The 20,794-nt window shown below is 36.4% G+C and overlaps 1 protein-coding gene across 1 annotated transcript in view; it reads left to right on the top strand.

The window, feature by feature from the left end:
* PCDH15 (protocadherin related 15) overlaps positions 1 to 20,794 on the top strand; it is a gene marked incomplete at its 3' end in the record, with an annotated part of 622,267 nt that overhangs the window by 476,864 nt on the left and 124,609 nt on the right. Inside the window, exon 23 of the mRNA XM_084903437.1 lies at positions 9,786 to 9,902. Within this exon, the coding sequence (XP_084759563.1) occupies positions 9,786 to 9,902 (117 nt within the window). The remainder of the gene's footprint in view (positions 1 to 9,785; positions 9,903 to 20,794) is intronic.

The following is a 20,794-nucleotide window of genomic DNA, read 5'->3' on the forward strand; positions in this document are numbered from 1 at the left end:
ATTAAGCCTACTAAGCCTCCAGAACTAAGTAGTTTAGTTTAGTTTAGTTTAGAACCCAAGATTCTGGAATGAAATAAGCTTTGAGATCAGATCAAATTGGAATTAAGTTCTGGTTCAACTATTTCAAGTTCTACAATTTATGGGACTTTCTTGACTTAAGTTTGTTATCTCACTCATTAGAATACCCTGTGCCAAACAATTGCCTGAGAAAGCATGGTGTCTTCAGCCTTTTGGATTTCCAATCATAGTTCTCAAGTATATGTAAAGGTTACCTGAGCTGCAAACTAAACTTTCAGATTTCTCTGCTCTTTCCCAAAGGAGCATCTTCCCTATGGGGAAAGCATTACAAATGCACTTCTACTGTTGCATTTCTGCTAGAGTACGAGAAAGTCAGGTTCTGGGGATGACTTTAAGTCTTGAAAGGTGCTTTCAGTAAAGTACTCTGTACACACAAGGTTATAAGGTACACAAGGTTAATAGGAAACTTTTCCACAATGCTCATTTTCATAGTGTAAATGATGGAATTAAAAATGCATGACTTTCATTGAGATTTTATTTTATGGTTAACTAATAAAACCTAAAATACTATTGGTTTTGTTAGAAAATACCAATAAACTACCTAATAAAAGAGTAATATATAAATTAACCTTTAACTCTGCCACACCCACCAACTCACGTGGTTGGTGGGTGTGGCAGAGTAAAAGTGAGTATGCATATTAACCCCAACAAAGATGGCTGCTGCCACAAGAGTAGTAGGGAGGCTTGGGTTTCCCCTGCAATGGAGGAAGCCAACTTTCCACCTGACCTTGCTGGCCTAGGAATTCACACAAGGATACAAAGTGTCAATTATAGAAGGTACACAAACCCCAACAGAAATGGCTGCTGCCAGGGAGCGAGCAAAAGGCTTGGCTTGGCTCCAGGCTACAAAGTCTTAATTGTAGAAGATAAATATAACCCAGATACCAGGGCCTCCACTTGGTTCGCAGAGGGCATGGCCAGCCTGCAAATCACCACAGATCCCAAGCCCAGGGTGCCCCATGACCCAAGGAAACCCCCATCCTGATCCGGGACACTCTTTACAGCAAACCAGCTGGCCCCCTCCCATCCACCAGGCCTCTATCCTATCTAATAGAAGAGTAATATGCAGACTGACCATCACTCCAATACACAAGATCAAGATAGGTGCCCCCATGTGGTCAAACACCCTACCCCTATGTGGACACAAGATGGCCACCACAGATGGCCAGCAGGGAAGGGCAGTTTGGGGTGATAAAGCCTGCAGAAAAGGGTAGCTAGGGGTGACCAAGCCAGCAGAGGATGGATGTTGGGGGCAAACAGGCTGGCAGGGAGCAATTAGACTCAATCAGGCTGGCAAGGCAGTGGTTAGGGGATGGTCAGGCAGGCAGGCAGAAGTAGTTTGGGGCAATCAGGAAGGCAGGCAGGTGAGCTGTTGGGAGCCAGCAGTCCTGGATTGTGATAAATGGGCAACGATAATCCCTCGAGGGGCCCCAGATTGGAGAGGGTGCAGGCTGGGCTGAGGGACAGTCACCTCCCTCCCCCGTGCATGAATTCCATGCACCAGGCCTCTAGTGAGAACATAGAAGATGGTTAAAGACTTCACCAATCTATAGTTAGCATAAATCTCTTGTAGGTAAATGCTTTAATACTTGACTGCAAGGTCTATGGGTCTGTTTGTGTATGTCTTTGTGTGGTTGGTTTGGTTTTATTTGCAAAAATCCTGCAGTTGGAGAGGGAGACAGGGATTATTCCACTACCTTTTCTGATTGAGGTTTATCTGCCAGTACCCACCTGAGGCTATTTCTTCCATCAAGTCCTACTGTCTCCTCTAAACTACCCTGGAAAGGGGAGCATAAGTCCCTTCCATTCTCAGATGCCTTAGAGCTGTCTGGAGAGTTCTATGAGGGTCTGAATTTTTTTTTCTTAGGGATCCACAATGACTCTGTGCCTATAGCCATAGTGTGCCTCTCTATCCTAAGAAATTTATCTATTTCAGGGAGTTAAATTTTTATTCAGCCTTGAGTCCTCTTTGTGAATCAGAATTTTAACTGTCAAAATCATTTCTTGGTTACCTGCTTTCCCCTTTGTGTCTCCACCCTTCTCCTAAAACAATGATTTTTAAGTGCTCTGGTAGCTTAAGGAAGGATGGAGAGATAGCACAAAGCCACCAAAAGCCTGAGGGCCTTCAACTCGTATTTTGAAATACTATGCTGCCACACTATTGTGGTATGACACTTAGAAATTTAGAAATAGTTTTCCAAGAACATATTAAGAACATAATATTAGTGGTTAGGAAGATGTCATGATAGATAAAGAAAATAAAAAAAGACTAAGATAAGTCTGACTTACATTAACTAACCATAGCAAAATGACTTCCAGAGCAGGTGAAAATTTTAAACCATCTTACCCTGGTCTGTTCTTGTTTATCCATGTGGCTTGGTGGAATTTAACATTAAAATAGAATAAAAAGGACAATGTTAGACAATTTGGGGCAATAAGGAAAGAAAAGCCTTGTTTCTAATGACCTTCCCTCTATTCTTCCTACATCTGAAAAGGGATACTCGAATAGTGTAGCCTTTTCTCCTGGATGAATGTGGTGGATAGTAGAAAATTATAACCATCATGGACTCTGATATGCTGCTTAAATTTTTCCTCTTTGGCTTGGACATTTTTTTTTTTACAGACATAATTGGAGTCAAATTGAATCAAAACAGATAAAGTAAATAAGCAAGATTGTTCTAAATAAACCTCATTCTTTATCTGAGCTCAAGGCTTAAATTTCATTTCCTGTTGCCTGAGCACCCTTTTTTGTAATAGAGGGATGTCACTCAATGCTTCTTATCATTTACCTTATTTAGAGAAGTAAAACCAATGTATTTCAGATTTATTATACATTTAAAAAAAATCTTATTCAAGATTTAACTCTAGATATTTTCAATGCCACTTTTTTTTTCTTTCTTTTTCAAGTGATATAAGCATAAAATATTTGCGGAATATTTTCCCAGAGACAGACTGACACTTGCTTTCTTTTCTCCTTATTGAAATAAGACATTAAGAATGTACATCTCAGGTAAACATTGCTGTTTGAATTTTAACACTGCTAAGTCTGGCTCCTGCCTGATGAAACACAGAATGTTTACCTCAGCTTCCAGGTGGAGACCTGGAGGCTGAGGCAATTTTCCCTTGCCTGGGACCAGGACCACAGGAGATAGAAACTGTAGATAACTTTCAGAGATAGAAACTGTAGATAACCTCTGAGCTCTGCTTCTGTGTTATCAGCTATCGCAAGATAGGGCCACATTCCAATGTCCAGCAGGATGTGACTAGGAACAGCCCTTTGAGCTAACCCCAGTCTTTAGAATAGGGGTGTCGAACTCAATCAGAGAAGGGGCCAAAATCTAAAATCCAGCCTAAATCGCGGGCCGAATGGTTTACTGAACAGTCATAAACTGACAATGTCATAAACTGACAGCGGACTGCAATGATGACAGCGCGGTGCAGCCACATTGCAAGGCCTGGCGGGCTGGATTTGGCCCGCGGGCCTTGTGTTTGACACATGTGCTTTAGAATGTAATCTTTAGGATTTAGAATTTAGAACAGAGGAACATTCCTGTGGTTTGAACCTTTAAAAGGGATTTCCTACCCCTGAAGCAGTGCAGTCCTGTAGAGTCCACCTGCATGTGGTGCTCTTGTGGCTGTCCTGGCCAGTTATTTGAATAAATCCTTGCCTGCTTTTTTAATCAATCATCAGCCTCCAGTGGTTTTATTTTGAACCCAGGGTTGGACCCACAACACTTATCACTCAGGGTGAAAGAGAACTTTCAAAGTCTCTTGTCTACTATCTATCATACTTGTTTGTTTTGAAAAGAAAACGGAATAGAATTCTGTCTCTCCACTTATGTAGATCTTTTCTAAGCTTGCAAATTTCCTGCTATTGGTTTGTTTCCTTGCAATACTGACAAGCTGCTTTGCTGATAACATAATTGCATGGTATTCGCTAAGAGATATTTCTACTCAAAACAGTCACCACAGGGGAAGCATCTTGAAGACCTCTCTTTGAAAATGAGCGGAAATATAATTTGTTTTGTAAACAAGAAAAAAGAAATATCTAGAGTTTTATAACTAGTCGATCAAATTCATTTAAAACTGGAGTGAGAATAGGGAAATTAAAGTGACATTCAGAAGGAAAAATATTTCCACGCTAGTAAGAAAATAGAATTATATGACAGACACCTGCAAAGAGTTCTCTTGGTCGCACGTTTTAAGGACCCAAAACAAAACCAATTATTATCATAAAAATTAATATGGATTTTTATTGCAAAGTATTTTTTTAGAACATTGATAAAACAAGGCCTATTTTATTGCACATTTAATGATAGAAAATTAGATGATATGGATGAATCTTTGGAAAATACAAATAACATAAAATTCAGAGAAAAATCTTACCTTATACATAGAATTCTAATATACAACAGGAAATACACGTAAAGAAAAGCTCTGCTTTTTTGTGGTATGCCAAAAGCTGACTACGGGCCAGAACAGTTTAAATATATTAATGGATATACAATACTTGGCAGCATTGAAAGGGTTGAGAAAGACTTATTCAAAATAAAAATACAATTTAAGTCATTTTGCTGATGGTAATTTTAGATAGAATGGCTGCACAGTAGGAGAGTGAGGGAGATAGGGTTAATAGGAGCAGGAATAGTAGGAGGGGACAGGAATCGGTGGAAGGATCAAAAATGGAAGACTATCCGTTAGAGCCAAGGTTTCTGGAAATACAATGTATCTTGAAAGATGAAGTTAGCATTTTCAGCTTTCAAAGGGGTTTCTTACTCCGGGTAGAAAATAAATGTTTCTATGCCCCCCCTCCCCCCACCCCCCAAAAATATAGAAAATAGGCTTTTCTAGCTTTCCTATAGAAACTCAGTATCCAGCATCAAGGTATCATTTGCCAAACCCTGGACACACGGCAGGCATTGATGTGCTGCTGATGCTCCATGGTGACAGTATTGGTAGTGTCCTAGTTTGGGTTCAGTCAGAGGAGTTATGGTATGAGAGTCTAGGACTCAAAAAATACCATAGGAAATTCTGGACATTTTAGGATTTACAGCATATTTCCTTCCCTTCCTCTAGAAAGGGGAGAGTGAATTAAAGATGATTTCAATGAACCAACTAATGGGAGTATGTTTTAACAGAGTCATCATTAGTTTTTACAACTTGGAGTTCATTTTTCCTTTGGAGTTGGTTGATGTTTTTTCCCCTTAGAATTGGTTGACCTGGAGATATACTTGTTTGGGGGTATAGTCATCAAATGTTCCCCTGTGTTCTATTTTTCACTGTTATATTCTTGTTGAGTGTATTTTTTCTAATATTAACCAGGAAGTTTAAAGAATGTGAATACACCAGGGAGGACATGCCATGGGCTGAGTCAGATAGTTTTATAAAGTATCTGAACACTCTGGTGTTCTAGAATTTCACAACTAAGATGTGAGATATCACCTCTAAAGAACCAAACAAGGGAAAACAAGTAAAATTGCCTATGCCCAGAGATTTTTACCCTTCAAGGATTATCATATTTCCCCCACCTGAGACAGGCTTAGTACTGCCACAAGTTCCAAAATTGAATGTCCTCCTAATGGGGACAATGGATGGTAATAAGCTTTACTGGTTACTGCTAAGCATAGCCATTATTTCTCAACCCCGCCATTGTTTGTGGCTGCTATCTTCATCCTGTTGGATTGGCCACCACATGTGGGGAGCATGCTTGATATATTGGAATCTTCCACATATTCTCTGAAAACTTTAATTCACCAAAGTCATAAAATATCCCAAATGCTATCAGTTTTGCCTCTAATATAGCAATATCTTCCGGGTCTCTGAGGATATCTTTTATAGAGTACCATCTCCTCAAGATAGATTTGGGAAACACTGGACTATGCAAAAGTAAACAGATGTCTTCATTGGCTTATACCTTCACATAGGAGTCTTTAATGTACTAATATACCTTGTGAATCTCAAGGGGAAAAAATGTGATATCCCATAATTGATGTTTTTGGTTGTAAAGTTTCTGATCAGACTCATTTTTCAAGGAATGCAACTTAGGGAAAAACACACAACATTATTAGATTTTAGTGAAAATAACTATTTTTAGATTTTGATATTGAATAGACTGTTTTAAGACTGTAACTATAACTGCAATAACTCTCTTTTTACCAAAAAAAAAGCTTTATGAATAGTTATTATAACAATTATCTTCAGGGAAATAAATTAGCATTATACAATGTTTAGAAGTTCACCAGATTGCTAAGACTAAAGTATAGTAACTAGTGGAAGAATTTTTTAAATGTAAAATATTATTGGAAAAAGATATCTTAAAAGTTACATGTGAGTTTTTTAAATTGAAAATCATATTTAAGTCATCTTACATATAATCTTCTGATGACTTTGCCATTTCTCTTTCTCCTTGCCTCCACATATCAGAATGAGGCTTTTAGAATCTGATATAATAGAATTAAATCATAACTGTATCCTTTGTTGCAGGATAACAGTGAACAATTTAATCTCTGTAAGCTTCAGTTTTCTTATATGTAAAACATGAATAATAGTAATAATAATAACTAAGATATTTTAGGAAAGCTAATTGAAATGATACATTTCATACACTAAGCATTTGCCTGGTATACAGACACATGCTCACACACGTAACTATTAAGCACTTTTGAGAAAGTCTAAAATGGGGTGATATTATTAGAATCTGCTCATAGACTTGAGTTCAGAATATGCACTCATTGTCTCAATTTACCATGATGCCATGGCTTAGAAAAATTCCGAAAACGTATCACCTCCTTTCCCCCCCACGTTACCATTGCAACAGAGGGAACTAGAAAGCAATAGAATTATGTATTAAATCACTGGGTTTGTCAACATGGCCAGCGTTATCCTCCTCTAATTTAGCTATTGATTTGGAAAGGCGATTTCACCTGCCAGAATGCGTGAGCGATGGTGAAGTTGTTCAGATCACAGAAACGTATCCTATGTTAAATGTAGCTAATTAAACTTCATGCTATAAACTCTCATCATAGCCTTGTACTGTCTCTTTCATAACATGCATCACCCCTTGACATTATGTACTTAGTTTTGCTTGCCACACTAAACACCAACCTCAGTACCAGCAGGCACTATGCCTTTCTTGGTGGTAACAATACCCCAACACCCAAAGTACTGTCTAATGCCCAATAGGATTTCCATAAATATTTGTGATACTGAGAGCCATACTGTACATAAAACTCATGTTTCCTTCTAGCCAACTGTACCTTCAGGTACATTTTTATCTGCTTGATACATGGGGCTAAATTTACTAGTCAGCATTTTTAAGAGCAAGGTGGTGTTCCAGTTAAGAACCATGATGACATTCAGAACAGACTTTTGAAACATGGAAACTAGTTATTGGTCAGGTCAAAAATATAACCACAGAAAGCAATTATTAAGGGTCTTGGACAAATTATTAAGGATAAAATTGATAAAAGAACAGAAAAGGAGATGTTTCTTTTTGCCAATACTACCCTCTAGTGGAGTAATGACTAACAGAAAGGGGCTTGTTTCTTTAGAGTGAACTTTATCCTTAATTTGAGGCATAATAGAACATTTGTACAGAAGCAAGTCATGTGTACGTTTTTCTTCAGATATCCCTGGAGCATAAATATACCCAACGAATGATTATGCCAATGGCATTACATTTCAATAAATGTTATCATTTGAAATAATGCATGGTGCAAGAACTATGGGCAACTGGCTGTACATTTTAGCCACAATAAAATATTGTAATTTCAAAATGTGTGCAGTGTACCATAAGAAGAAGTAATACTATAATAATTATATTGATTTATTCTTCATTCTGTCAATAGCAAGCAACATAAAATTAGGGACATTAATGTTTCAGCAGTTTCCAGTTATCTACAGCCTTAGATTTGCATCAAATCAGTTGGTGAGGCCAGATTATAAAATGACCACTGTGCATTCAGTTAGAAGGCAAATCTAGTGGATACTGTCTCAGCAAATTTAGGCCACTGTATTCAACACTCTTGGCAGCTGTGTGGACATAATTAGAAAAATATTGTGTCTTCTTTTTATTTTCTGAAGAATCAAGTTATTCAAAAAGTGCCCTGTCACATTAAGGTTCCTGATGCCCCCTGTGGGAGGAGGAGAAGGAACTTTGTAAGAGCATATTGAGTTTATATGACTTTGGGTGCAGAACCATTACAACGTGTGAATACTATATATCAAACAGAGAAAACAGTTTTCCTTCCAGTTTTACACGTAGTTCAAGACCTCCTGTTTCTTATTGGAGTCTGCAGGTTTCTTTATATTCACAACTTAGAAGTCAACTCTATGGTGAACATAAAACAAGCTCTACTTGATTGTAATAGATAATTATTTTGACCTCTTTGAGAAGAGGTGTTTATAATCAGTTAATTAGGGTGCTCGCCATTGACATTGTACATGAAAACTGTTGTCACAGAGAAAATATCAAAGACTATGTAGAATAATTTTCTTCTTGTGTTTCTAATAACAAGTGAGAAAAAAAGATGACCTGGAGAGCAAGGTAATTAACAGATGTAGCTTCAGGCTCAAATATGTTTGACCCAAATTACCCAAAAAGAATGCGGGGCATAATGATTATTTTAAAATAAATAAGTTTATGAAATTTAAATCAGCCAATTTAATAAGCATTGCTTTTGAGAAAAATAATAAAATGCAATTCCCCCTAAAGGATAAAAGGCTTGAGAGAAAAATGATCTTACTCTCATGGGACCAGATTGATCAAGTTAGCTCTGCCAACTAAGTCAAGTCACTAACCTATCTGGTAGGATCAGTATCTGTACCTGTCAAATGACAGTAAAGTGACATGAAGACAGAGGCACCTTTTGCTTGAGTCACCACAGTATCCACAGTGCTTAGTACTTGGGCATAAAAATGGTAGGAACTTGATAAATCATTGTTTAATGGCTGACACTGCATAGTTACTTATATCACTGAATTATGAAAGTAAAAATGATAAATATCAAATACTTAGAAAAATACTTAATGATCATTGTTTTTCATGTATAAGAACATCTAGTCCTATTTGTCCTTATCGTGGTGAGCTATAGGGAAAACATTCTTTAATCATTTTCCAGTTGTACATATGTAAGGTGGCATCAAAAGAAGTCTCATTCTTTGCATTTGAAATGTTCTAGTCATGCCATTATGCTAAGTATATAAAGCATTTGAAGTTGGAACAGAAACATTGGAGTGCTTTTGAAAATAGTAACAACAAAGCAAAACATAAAAACACCATCTTCTTTACTTGCTCATTGGATGGCACTTTTTATATAATGTGTTTTTTCATTATTTCCAAAGTTCAATAACACATCATTTCAATACGAGTATCTTTAGAGAGCATTTCAAACATTACTCCGGTCTCTAAAAGGTGTATTTGGGTTGCAGGTGGGGGTTGGGGTGGGGGTGATGGAATGTTTACTCCAGCGGAATGGCCTTCGTAATATACTATACATAATGATATATTATACTATATATCATAATGTATAGGCACACTGGCAGTCTCCTCTGGGGCACCATTCTGAAGTGAGAGTAATGGAATTGAGAGGACTGAGACTGACAGTGGCAAATGAGTTGTATGGTATGAAGAGATGGAGCCGGTCAAGTAACTGGGATACCTAACCCAGTTTCAATCCAAGCACTAACCTCTTAATTGTGTTTTCCAGGATATGAATGACTATCCTCCAGTGTTTAGTAAACGCATGTACAAAGGGATCGTGGCTCCAGATGCTGCCAAGGGTACGCCGATCACGAGTGTTTATGCTGAAGATGCAGACCCTCCTGTAAGTAAGAGACGTTGACCCATATTCTGTAGTGAGGAAACCCAGTTCCCCAGGCAGCACGTGTTTATGTGTTTTGTCCTGTTCACTCACCCATTTGATGTGCTCTCGCCTGTTCCATCCACGGGCACAGACCATATATCAAACGATTATTGTTAAAGTTAGACAGTTAGGGATATGCTTTCTGTTTCACTAGAATTCAAAATTTACTATTTACCAATGTATCTAGTACTAATGATAAATATATATGGGTAGAGACATAATTGTCTACATAAGCAGCCAGTATAATTTGGACTCTTTATTGAGAAAAGTATAAGTTTAAGTTTAATGAAGATAGATTTTATCCTTATATGTTTTCCATTTTATTCATGCATAATTATTTTGTTACAAACTCTAAATCAACATATGATTTAATACTCATTGAATATGTAAATTTTTGACCAAATGATGAAGATGAATTTATTTGTTTGTTTATTTTACCGAAGTGAACTCACATTCTTAAGTCAGTGGCTGATATATTATAAAAATATTAAAGGTGTTGAATAACACATTTTAGAAAAGTGAAAAAAATATATAGAAAAGCTGAATTTTATAAGAGATTTTAAAGTTCTGTTTCATAGTCCTAATATAAATAGTACTTACGTAATGCTATTTATGTAATAAAGGTGAATAGCAGTCATTTCAGTTTTTAGCTTCAATTGTGACATCATAAAAGGTCTTGAAAATAGTAAGGTTAAGGTGAAAGCAGTAAACTTGCACTCAGAAGCTTCTTTCTTTGGGTATGCTATGATGTCTGAAACATTTATTATATCTCAGGAATATGCTAGGCAAAATGGCATAGTCTTTTTTTAATTGAATTTATTGAGGTGTCATTGTTTAATAATATCATATAGGTCTCAGGTATGCAGTTCTGCAACACAGCATCTACATATTGTATTGTGTGTTCACCACCCAAGTCAAGTCTCTTTCCATCACCACTTATCCCCCCTTGACTTTCTTCTATCTTCACCCTCCCACCCACCCCCCCTTTCTCTCTGGCCATCACCTTGCTGTTGCCTGTGTCTATGGGTCTTTCATTTTTCTTTTTTGTTTAATCCTTTCACTTTCTCATCCAGCCCCCAGCCCCCTTCCCTTTGACAGCTGTCAATCTGCCCCCTGTATCCATGAGTCTGTCTTCACTTGGTTAGTTTATGTTGTTCGTTGGATTCCACATATAAATGAAGTCATAGTCAAGCACACTCATAGAGATGGGTGGTTTGTCTGCATTTTAAGTAAACTTCTCAGAGATACGAGATAGTTTCAAATGAGGAATATCCATTCAGTTCTATTCAAGAAATGCTTTGAACACCAATTCCGTGATGGTCATTGTGCAAACCAGTGTTTGCTCTCCAGAAACTGATTCCAAACTGACAGAGATAAAGGAACTGCATATATCAATAGAAACTGTAACACACACAGACTAGATAGTGTAATGAAACACAGCATCTTAGCAGATTCAGATTTCAGAGAAATTTTCACCAGTGCAGAATTTAAAATAATATTGAGGTTAGTGACATAAACGATGAAAGACTAAAAGTAAGCCTGCTAGTCACCTATGTGGGGCAGACCTCAAAGATGGCAAAATCCTCACTTTGCCTTTGTCACCTGTGACCTTGTTACCTAGTTTGACATTCAGGTCATTGTACTGATGTGAGAGAAATTGTCTGAGTCTAGTGGTTGGCAAACTTTGGCTCACAAGCCACATGCAGCTCTTTGACCCCTTGAGTTTTTAGCAAAGGCCAGCTTAGGAGTACCCTAATTAATAACAATGTACCTACCTATCTAGTTTAAGTTTAAAAAATTTGGCTCTCAAAAGAAAATTTTAATTGTTGTACTGTTGATATTTAGCTCTGTTGACTAAATGAGTTTGCCGACCACTGTCTTAGTCCATTGTACATTTTATAAAGCTATAGTACTTATTTAAAGAGAAAACCCTGTTTTTATACCCTGCCTCTTTCATGAAAATTTAGCACGCTCAAATTCTGTATTTCTTTGAAAGTTCTTAGGTTGGCATTCCCAGTAGTTTTTAACATTTGATAATATTCCTGGGTTTTTAGTAGATGAAAGGTAGATGCCAGTCTTTCAGTTGGAATGCTGAGCACAACTTATTTCAGTTAGTGAGCATGTCTGATATCAGACTCAGTTTTAATCCTTGAAACACTAGCAATCTTTTGGTATAACCAACATTTAGCCTGAGTTCTCCAATGATTGCTTCAAATTGGGCCCCTTAAATAAACATAGTTCCAATTTAGCTGCACCTACACCAATTAGAAATAAAAGCTCAATTCCATGAAAATTTTTAGGGAAAAAAATATTACGTTACACAATCTTCAAAAATATTATGATCACATTTTACTTCTGTTATTTTATGTTGGTGTCTTAAATACACACTAAATATTTGGTGGATGAACTTCAGTGTTTTCTACTCTGTTCCTATTATAAACATAGTATATTAATTGCAAGATAGTTTCAATTTCATACCCTTCCCATCTCCTCTGTCAGTCTACAAGTTGGGGCTATAAATATCTATGGGGACACTATCTTATCTAATAAAGAGGGAATATGCAAATTGACCATCACACCATAACAAGATGGCTGAACCCACAGCAGGGGCCGAGTTCCTGTAACGAGCCTTAATGAGCAATCAGCAGGGATCTGAGGCTGAGTAGTGCTAGGCTGGTGGAGGGGCCTCCCTCAGGCTTGCCCCCAGCCCTGGCACCAGTCTGTGGGACCTCAGGCTGCACCCCTGACCCAGCAGAGCTTGATGGGGTATCTCAAGGCATGCACCCCAGCCTGGGACAGGGGAATGTCAGGCTGTGCCCCCGCCCAAGCATCAGGCCAGACGACCTGAGGCTGTCCCCACCGACCCAGTGGGGCTTGACAGGAGTAGGGCCAGCTGGGTCTGGATCCAGCCCAATGGAGGTGAGGTCAGTCGAATCTGGGTCTTGAATGATTTTGAGGGTCACGTGGGTATGTGGGATCTTAACTCTGGTTCCCATGGTGCACCCCAGACTCTGACAAGAGGAAGTTTTTCATATACATTTTACCTATTTTCTTTCATCTCTGACATTTCTATTATAGAGAAGGGCAAATAGCAATATTAAAATATTTGCTCTAATTAATTCCCTTTTAATGTGCACAAATTTCGTGCACCGGTCACTAGTGTTTACACAAAGGTGTCCTTTCCAAACTAGAAAGTAATGACCTATAGAATGGGAATCATAACTTATTCGAGTTTATATTCCCACATCTAACTTTATGCTTGGTATTTAATGGCCTATTAGAAAAATTGGTTGAATAATTTAAATAAACGAATTTTCAAGGCATCTTGTTTCTTTTGAATGACGTGAGAACCATCCATTTTAAACTAGAAAATAACAACAGCAAAATCTTCTGAAGTATCAGATGGAGAAACTGGGTAAGGTCTTAGAGCCAGAGAGAGCATTGTTGCTGAATATAAATTAAAAATTATAAAATGCATGTTGTGCAAAACTGAAGTGCTCTAGAGGGAGGGGAAAAAATCTTCAAGGGAGTTTTTTTTTTCTTCTTCTTCCCATTGAATTAAAGCTGTTAGGACTTTGATTTTCTGCCTTGATTTTGTGACAGCATTGATGTGAATAGTGGATGACTAATCATTTTGGATATTTAAAATTGCTAACTTTTCCTTTCTGCTCACCAGAGAAGTCTCACTCCAAATGTTCACAAAACATAAAACTGCAAGTGCAATTTCCATTTGCATGTACTTATTCTTTCTGAAGCTACCTCTCACACTGCAGGGTACAAAAGTTCTCTTTGTGGGCCAGGGAATGCCCGACACAATCATGTCCTTTGTGAGCATGTGGGAAGGAAAAAATTGGGATAAATGAATGAAATTTACATTTTGTTCATCTCCAAGAAAATCTGAGGCACCTACAAGTATTACCTTTTCATTTTCATAACATTATTTTTCCTTTGCGCATTTTAGGAATTCATAAGATTCTTGTTTAAAATGAAGCAGTAATTGAAACATGTTTAATATTAGCAATTTAAACAAACTCTCATGTTTGCCTGTATTGGTGTAGGAATTATTTAGACATTTGAAGACTCCTTTTTCATTTTTTATATTGATTTATGAATTAAATATTATACATTTCATAAAAAAGATCTTGTATGTTCTCTCTCAATAGTAATTGGCTGAAAAATCAATAAATATTCTCACTATACTTCCCCCACACACACTGAGGATTTCTCTAAAAGGAAAATAATTGCAGTATGAGGCATTTCCCCCCCCTTTTGGAGATTCTGAGAGCTATACTAGTCCTCAGAGTTCAGACAAGCTACCAGAGGAATTATTGTTAAAGTATGTTCACAGGTGGCTTTTAACACTCTCCTCACTCACTCAAGGGCACTTTTGTTGATCTCTAGAGAGTGAAAAACATGGTTCAGGTTTTTCTTTTATGATTCAAACCTTGTGTTTTATTAAAATGTCATGTCATCACCAAATAATGGCAGATAATTATGGTGCTCAAAATGCTTAACCTTTAAATAGTTATTCTGATTCAATCCATTATTAGATGGCATCACAGTAAAATGAAAGCAACGACGAAGCATCTTTATCCATGATTTACTGCTTGCTTTTTGTGCAAGAATTAAAATTATACAGATCCAGGGGTGTTATAAGATTGTATTTTTATCTCCAGATAATATAAGCGGTCCTTCATCATTTCTGAATGACATCTCCACAGTTCTATTTTTTCACCACTTGCCACATACTGACTTGTGTTGCGATGCTGTATTGATTTAGGTTATTGCTAGCAATGTTGCAAAAACTTTGGTTTTAAACATCATTGCCTACAAGGCAAATTGCTGACCCAGGAGCATGTGGGGGAATATACTCAGCACAGTGGTTTTTTTGTTTATTTGTTTGTTTGTTTGTTTTCCTCACATCAAAGGTGTTAAGGAAGTAATCAAGAACTATTTTCATGATGCATGTCAGCTCGTGCAAATTGAGGAGCTATAAGCCCAGTCTTAGTCCCTTCGGTCTTAAATACTTCATTTGAAAGCACACCATGAAACACTTGGGACTTGATCTTTACATTGACAATGAGTTATAATTAGGTTTGAAAGTGTAAATGAGTATCAAAGGGAAGGCTTTATGAGAAAGTTAATACATGGCTAATGTCAACAAAAGGCCATGTGAAGTATCCTAAGAATCCTTTTTATAGCATATAGATTTATTTCAAGAATAATGATAATGTTAAAATTACTTGAAATCAATATTAGATTTCAACTGTTAGTGATGTAAAAGTTGCTCTTGTAATTAGGAAACCGCCATGCTTATCAGCTAAAATGATGGCTTAAATGATTTCCTTTATTTTGAATTTTTTGTCAGGGAAAATGAGAACAGAGCCTTTGAAAGGGTAACTTGACTCAGCCAGTATGGCTCAGTGGTTGAGCATCGACCTGTAAACCAGGAGGTCATGGTTTGGTTCTTGGTGAGGGGACATGCTGGGTTAAGGTCCCAACTCCATTGTAGGGGGTGTGCAGGAGGCAGCTGATCAATGATTCTCTTTCATCATTGATGTTTCTATCTCTCTCTCCCTCTCCCTTCCTCTCTGAAATCAATAAAAAAATAATAATAATAGCTTGGTTTCTCAGGAGTTGGGTTCTTGCCTTCACACCCTCAGAGCCAGGCCGTGGTAACTCTTGGTCTCATTGAGAACCATTTTACAATTATTCCATTTCCTTAAATGATAGCTATTCTTAGGGGGTAGACTACAACCAAACTTGTGCCTGCCACAATAGAAACACTTCATGGTACTTACTGAACGAATAAATCAATCAGAAAGCATTGAGTGCAGACTTCACAAATAAGACTATAGCAAGAAAGAAAAGAGATGAAGCCATGAGAGTGTATATGAAAGGTACCATGGAATGAAGATTCCCTGGTATGGTCTGAGCTGCTCTGGGTCAGAATTCAACTTTTAAAAGTGTAGGGGATTCGTTTAAGTGAGGGTAGAAGAAATCAGCCTAGAAAAACTATCCAAAAATTGCAGTCCAAACATTCATCAGTTGTTCCTGAATCTGTGTGCTGTGATTTGAACTGATTCAATGAATGTTAGCTATTAAAAGAATGTATTAAGGATGTTTTTAGCCACTCATCTGGGGACAGGAAATGTGGAAGACATGTTGTATGGAATACATTTTATTATATCGGAAGAAGAAGCTTACTAATGACTTACAAACAGGGCAGAGGCAAAATTAAAGCTATATATTAGAACAATTAATTTCCTGTGATACACTTTTATCATCGAATGAGATAAATGAAACCAGGACATGAGTTAGCAGTTATTGTTTTCATTTAAGGAGGAAAAGGAAAAGGTTGATAATGAAAATGGGGGAAATATAAATACTTAAAATCCATTGATAGAGAAGAATTAACAGTGATTGGACCAAAGGTTGAGTATCACAGAATAAAAGCACAATCAAAAGTGAATCAAGAGTGTCTAGCTGGAGTGAAAAAATACATTTGCTTTGTCCCATCTCTTGGTTTACTCAAATATGTCTTAAATATTTTATAATAATACACCTTGCAAGTTCTTTCTTTTTTCCTTCTTTTTTAAAAAAATATATTTTTATTGATTTCAGAGAGAGATATAGAAACATCAATGATGAGAATCACTGATGGGCTGCCTCCTGCTACCGGGGACTGAGACGGCAACCTGGCCATGTGCCCTGACCAGAAATCAAACCGTGACTTCCTGGTTCATGACTTGATGCTCAACCACTGAGCCACACTCAACCAGGCTATACCACATATTCTGTTTTTTTAAATATAAATTTTATTGATTTTTTACAGAGTGGAAGGGAGAAAGATAGAGAGCTAGAAACGTCGATGAGAGAGAAATATCGACCAGCTGCCTCTTGCACACCCCCTACCGAGGATGTGCCCACAACCAATGTACATGCCCTTGACTGAAATCGAACATGGGACCTTTCAGTCCGCAGGCCGATGCTCTACCACTGAGCCAAACCAGTTTCGGCTATACCACATATTCTTTATTCACTCTTTCACTTACGGATATTTAAGTTATTTCTTCAATTTGGCTGTTGTGAATAATGCTTCAATGAACATGGAAGTGAAAATATTTCTTTGGGACCCAGATTTCAAAGCATTCAAGGAAATTTCAGTGACAGGAACATTAATAGTTACAGATGGACTCTGACATCAAAAGGATTCCCATATACCTGGGGTCTTTATTAACAGTGAAGAAACCTGTGCATTTCTAGTACAGCAGGGTTTTATGAACACATAACAAGATTGCAATCTAATAACAGAATAGTAAAAAAAAATAAAATAAAATAAATACCATTATATAAAGTTAAAAAAAAAGCAAAAATGCACACAGTAATACCAGTTAATTTACCCACCCACATGCGGCAGAGTAAAGAATACCAAAATATTATTAGTTCATTATAAAAAAAAAAAAAGTATATTATTTGAAGCAGCTGGGTTGGCTGGTCTTGGATTCAGACTGAAGGTTGAGTTCCTGTCAATCTCACGAGCTTCTTTCCTCGGGAATCCTTTACTGAGCCACCTGCTCTTCACAGAGTGAAGGACAGGATCACAAAAGAACTTGCTTAGCCGCATGATCCCATATAACTTGGCTGTGTGTCACAGTCCCTCAGCTTCCATTGACCAAAGCAAGTCATGTGGCCAAGCCCAAAGTCAGTAGGGCAATAAGTAGAGTTAAAAAAAATAAAAAGGAATATTTGCTGAACAATCATGCAGTACACTACAACAGTGTAGTTAAAAGCTACTCTTTAAATGCATTAAAATGGTTGCCATTTTTGAAAAAGAGGAGGTTATACTAAGTAAGAACAAGATGTGAGGATAAATTGACATAACGAAATGAGAAATAAATATGCCTAGCAGATCCATTGATGAAAATGTTCCATAAATTATTGGTTATATTTTACTTAAGTCTCTGTACATGTGGTCCAAACAAAATAAAAACCCCGCAATATTTAAGGGCACTACAATATGTGTTAAGGATTGAAGTTTTCACATTTTCTAGCCTTAGAATTCCAAATATAAAGATATAGAAGTTAATTACAAATTAATCAAGTAAATAAAAATGGTAACTAGAAAATATTTAAGGAATAAATGTTTAGGGTGCTGTAAAACCATACGAGATGAGTCTGATTTTGTGTGGATGGTTCTGGACAAAAGAATTAGGCTCAAAAGGAGGAGGAAAATAAAAAGTTTTAAAAAACAAAGGAGGCGATTTTGTAAGGAGGCAGGGAGATAAACCTGAGGCAGATTGTATTCATAAAGACAGTGTCAAGATGTTTTGTTTTATCCTAAGAAAAATGGGAGGATTTTAAGACAGAAGGGATAGGGTTGCTAATTACTAGCCCTAGTTCAAGTTCATCTTTATTTTTAAGTTCCCTTGGTTTTGGAAGTTGGTTTGTGTAAAGGAAATTTTATTTTGTTTGGACCACAGGTACAAAGATTTTAGTAAAATCTAATTTAAAGGAAGTTAAATATGCCCCCACTGTTAACTTATACATTTAAAAAATGTATCCAAATGAAGGAATGTTAAAATAAATATATGATTTGATGTCTTTAGGGGATTGACTTATGCTTACCTTTGAAAAAAAAACCAACATTTCCCAAAAGAGTTAGTGGTAAATAATCTTGAAGCAAATATGTCTTAAAATTTTTAGTAGCTGTGTGACTACAGTATCTGTAGAAATTGAACTATATGCAGACATAATGTTAAGTCAATGATATATGGCATAAAGACCTTGCCTTTAAGAGCTTCAACTCACTGTGTTATCAAAGCATAGTGGTCACTTCAGGTGTTTAAAAGCAGGATTGGGGAGAGGAAGGAAGAAAAGTACATGATCTTCTCAATGGTTATATGGACAGTTTTTGTTGCAGTTTCTTCTATTCTTAAGTATACCTTAACATCTAGTTAAATGCAATAGAATTTTTTTTAATGACTGTCATAATGAGTGAACAACAACAACAACGAATCAAACCACTTTATAGTACTCCCTGATGCTAAACTGTATTGTTACAGAATACATCAGATTAGTTGATTTCAAAGACATTGGGAGAAACAATTTTGGGAACCATGTCAGAGAGAGAACTCTGTGTACTTGAAAAGAAATTACCTAATGTTTGTGTGTAATGATAATAATAGGGTTAGTATTTCCTGACAAAATGCGATTGCCATTATTATGAAGAAAATTACATGGGTGTGAGCAATTTCTTGGTAATTATGTATTTAAGAAAAATGACTAAATCCAGATATCCCCTGATAATAAGCATTTATTATTTTAGTCCATTATAGTCTCATTGAAATTCCTTATGTTTGCAGGTTTAGAACATCTTTCATACAGATCTGCAATTACCTTCTGTAGTAATTAACTACATTCTCACCATCATTAAGTCAAAACATACTGTGTTTGACACTAAAAAGAATGGAAATTAAAAGTAAAAAGTACTAACTAATAAAGAAAATATTTGAAATCTCAAGGTTATATTTTCTTCATATAATTTTATATTTACTCAGCTATATTAGTTATATATGCCTTATTATTGTATAGAAATATGTTACCTTTAAAAAAAACTAACATAAGCAACATTGTTACAGGATTTTTTAATTTTTTTTGTCCATCATATTCCCATATCTAGAAAAATTGCCAGGCTCGGAGTATCATCTCAGTATAACACCAAATTACTACATATGTACTAAATAAATTACTCTTCCAGTAGTTTTGTCTCATATTAATATTATTGAGTTTTTTATATATCAAATTTAGTAGATAAAAGGACATCATAGTGTTGAAATCATGCCTTTCACACTTTGGAGACCACACAATATTTAAATAAGTCACAGACTATTCCAAATTGTATTTGGAAAGAAGCCTAATACATAAACAAACAAATTAATTCATTCATTTAATAGATGTCATAAATCATGTTGTTCTTTGGGGCTATTAGGGTTGGCAAATATCCCCAGAGTCCCATTAAGTTATTGACTAATGTTACTAGTGTTGGTGTTTGTGTTTAACTAGGAAAAATGATATTGTCCACATAATCCTTTAAGACTTAAGTTACATAAAGAAGTTACTTAACTTCTGTGAACCTCATTTCCATATAAGAACATTAAGATCGCCTCAGTGGATTGGTGCTTGTACTTAATGAAAAATGAAAACACTTAGTGAATGTCAGGCACACGGATTTTGGTTACTGCGGTATTTCCTCCTCAGTCTTGCTTTCATGGCAAAAATGCTTCACTTTGCCTCTGGTCTGGGACAGTGCTTGTAGCCTCATCATTTCTGAACTTTAGGATACCAATGCCTGGATTCTGGAAGTAACTCTGGTGTCATCCATGACATAGTCAAATTGGGAAATAAAGTTTTCATGAAACTACCATGCTAATAGGGTATTTACAATATCCCCAAATAAGTGCACAAATGGGCAAAAGTAGGTTTACAGTTGTTTCTATAGAAAACAATAGAGCAATTAATAAATAATAATACAGGAACAAACTCCATGTTTCACATACTGAAACCTGTTTCAAAACAGTAAACCTATTTTTGCAAATCCCTGTATGTACATATTTTAAATAATTTTTACAGGATATTTTGTTTAAATAGACATCTTCCATGTATTCCACTTAATAATGATACATATCTACTTTTATCCCTTTGAGTTTAAAACAAAATGTCCCAAATCTTGACACATAAATTGTTTTAGTTTGTCATTCTAATACTCAAATAATATAACAGATCATATTCCACATATAACACAACCACTGTAATATCTACAAATCAAACTATTTTTAGGCATATCACATTTT

This window comes from Pipistrellus hanaki, assembly GCF_964339955.1.
Source record: "Pipistrellus hanaki genome assembly, chromosome: 14".
NCBI lineage: Eukaryota > Metazoa > Chordata > Mammalia > Chiroptera > Vespertilionidae > Pipistrellus > Pipistrellus hanaki.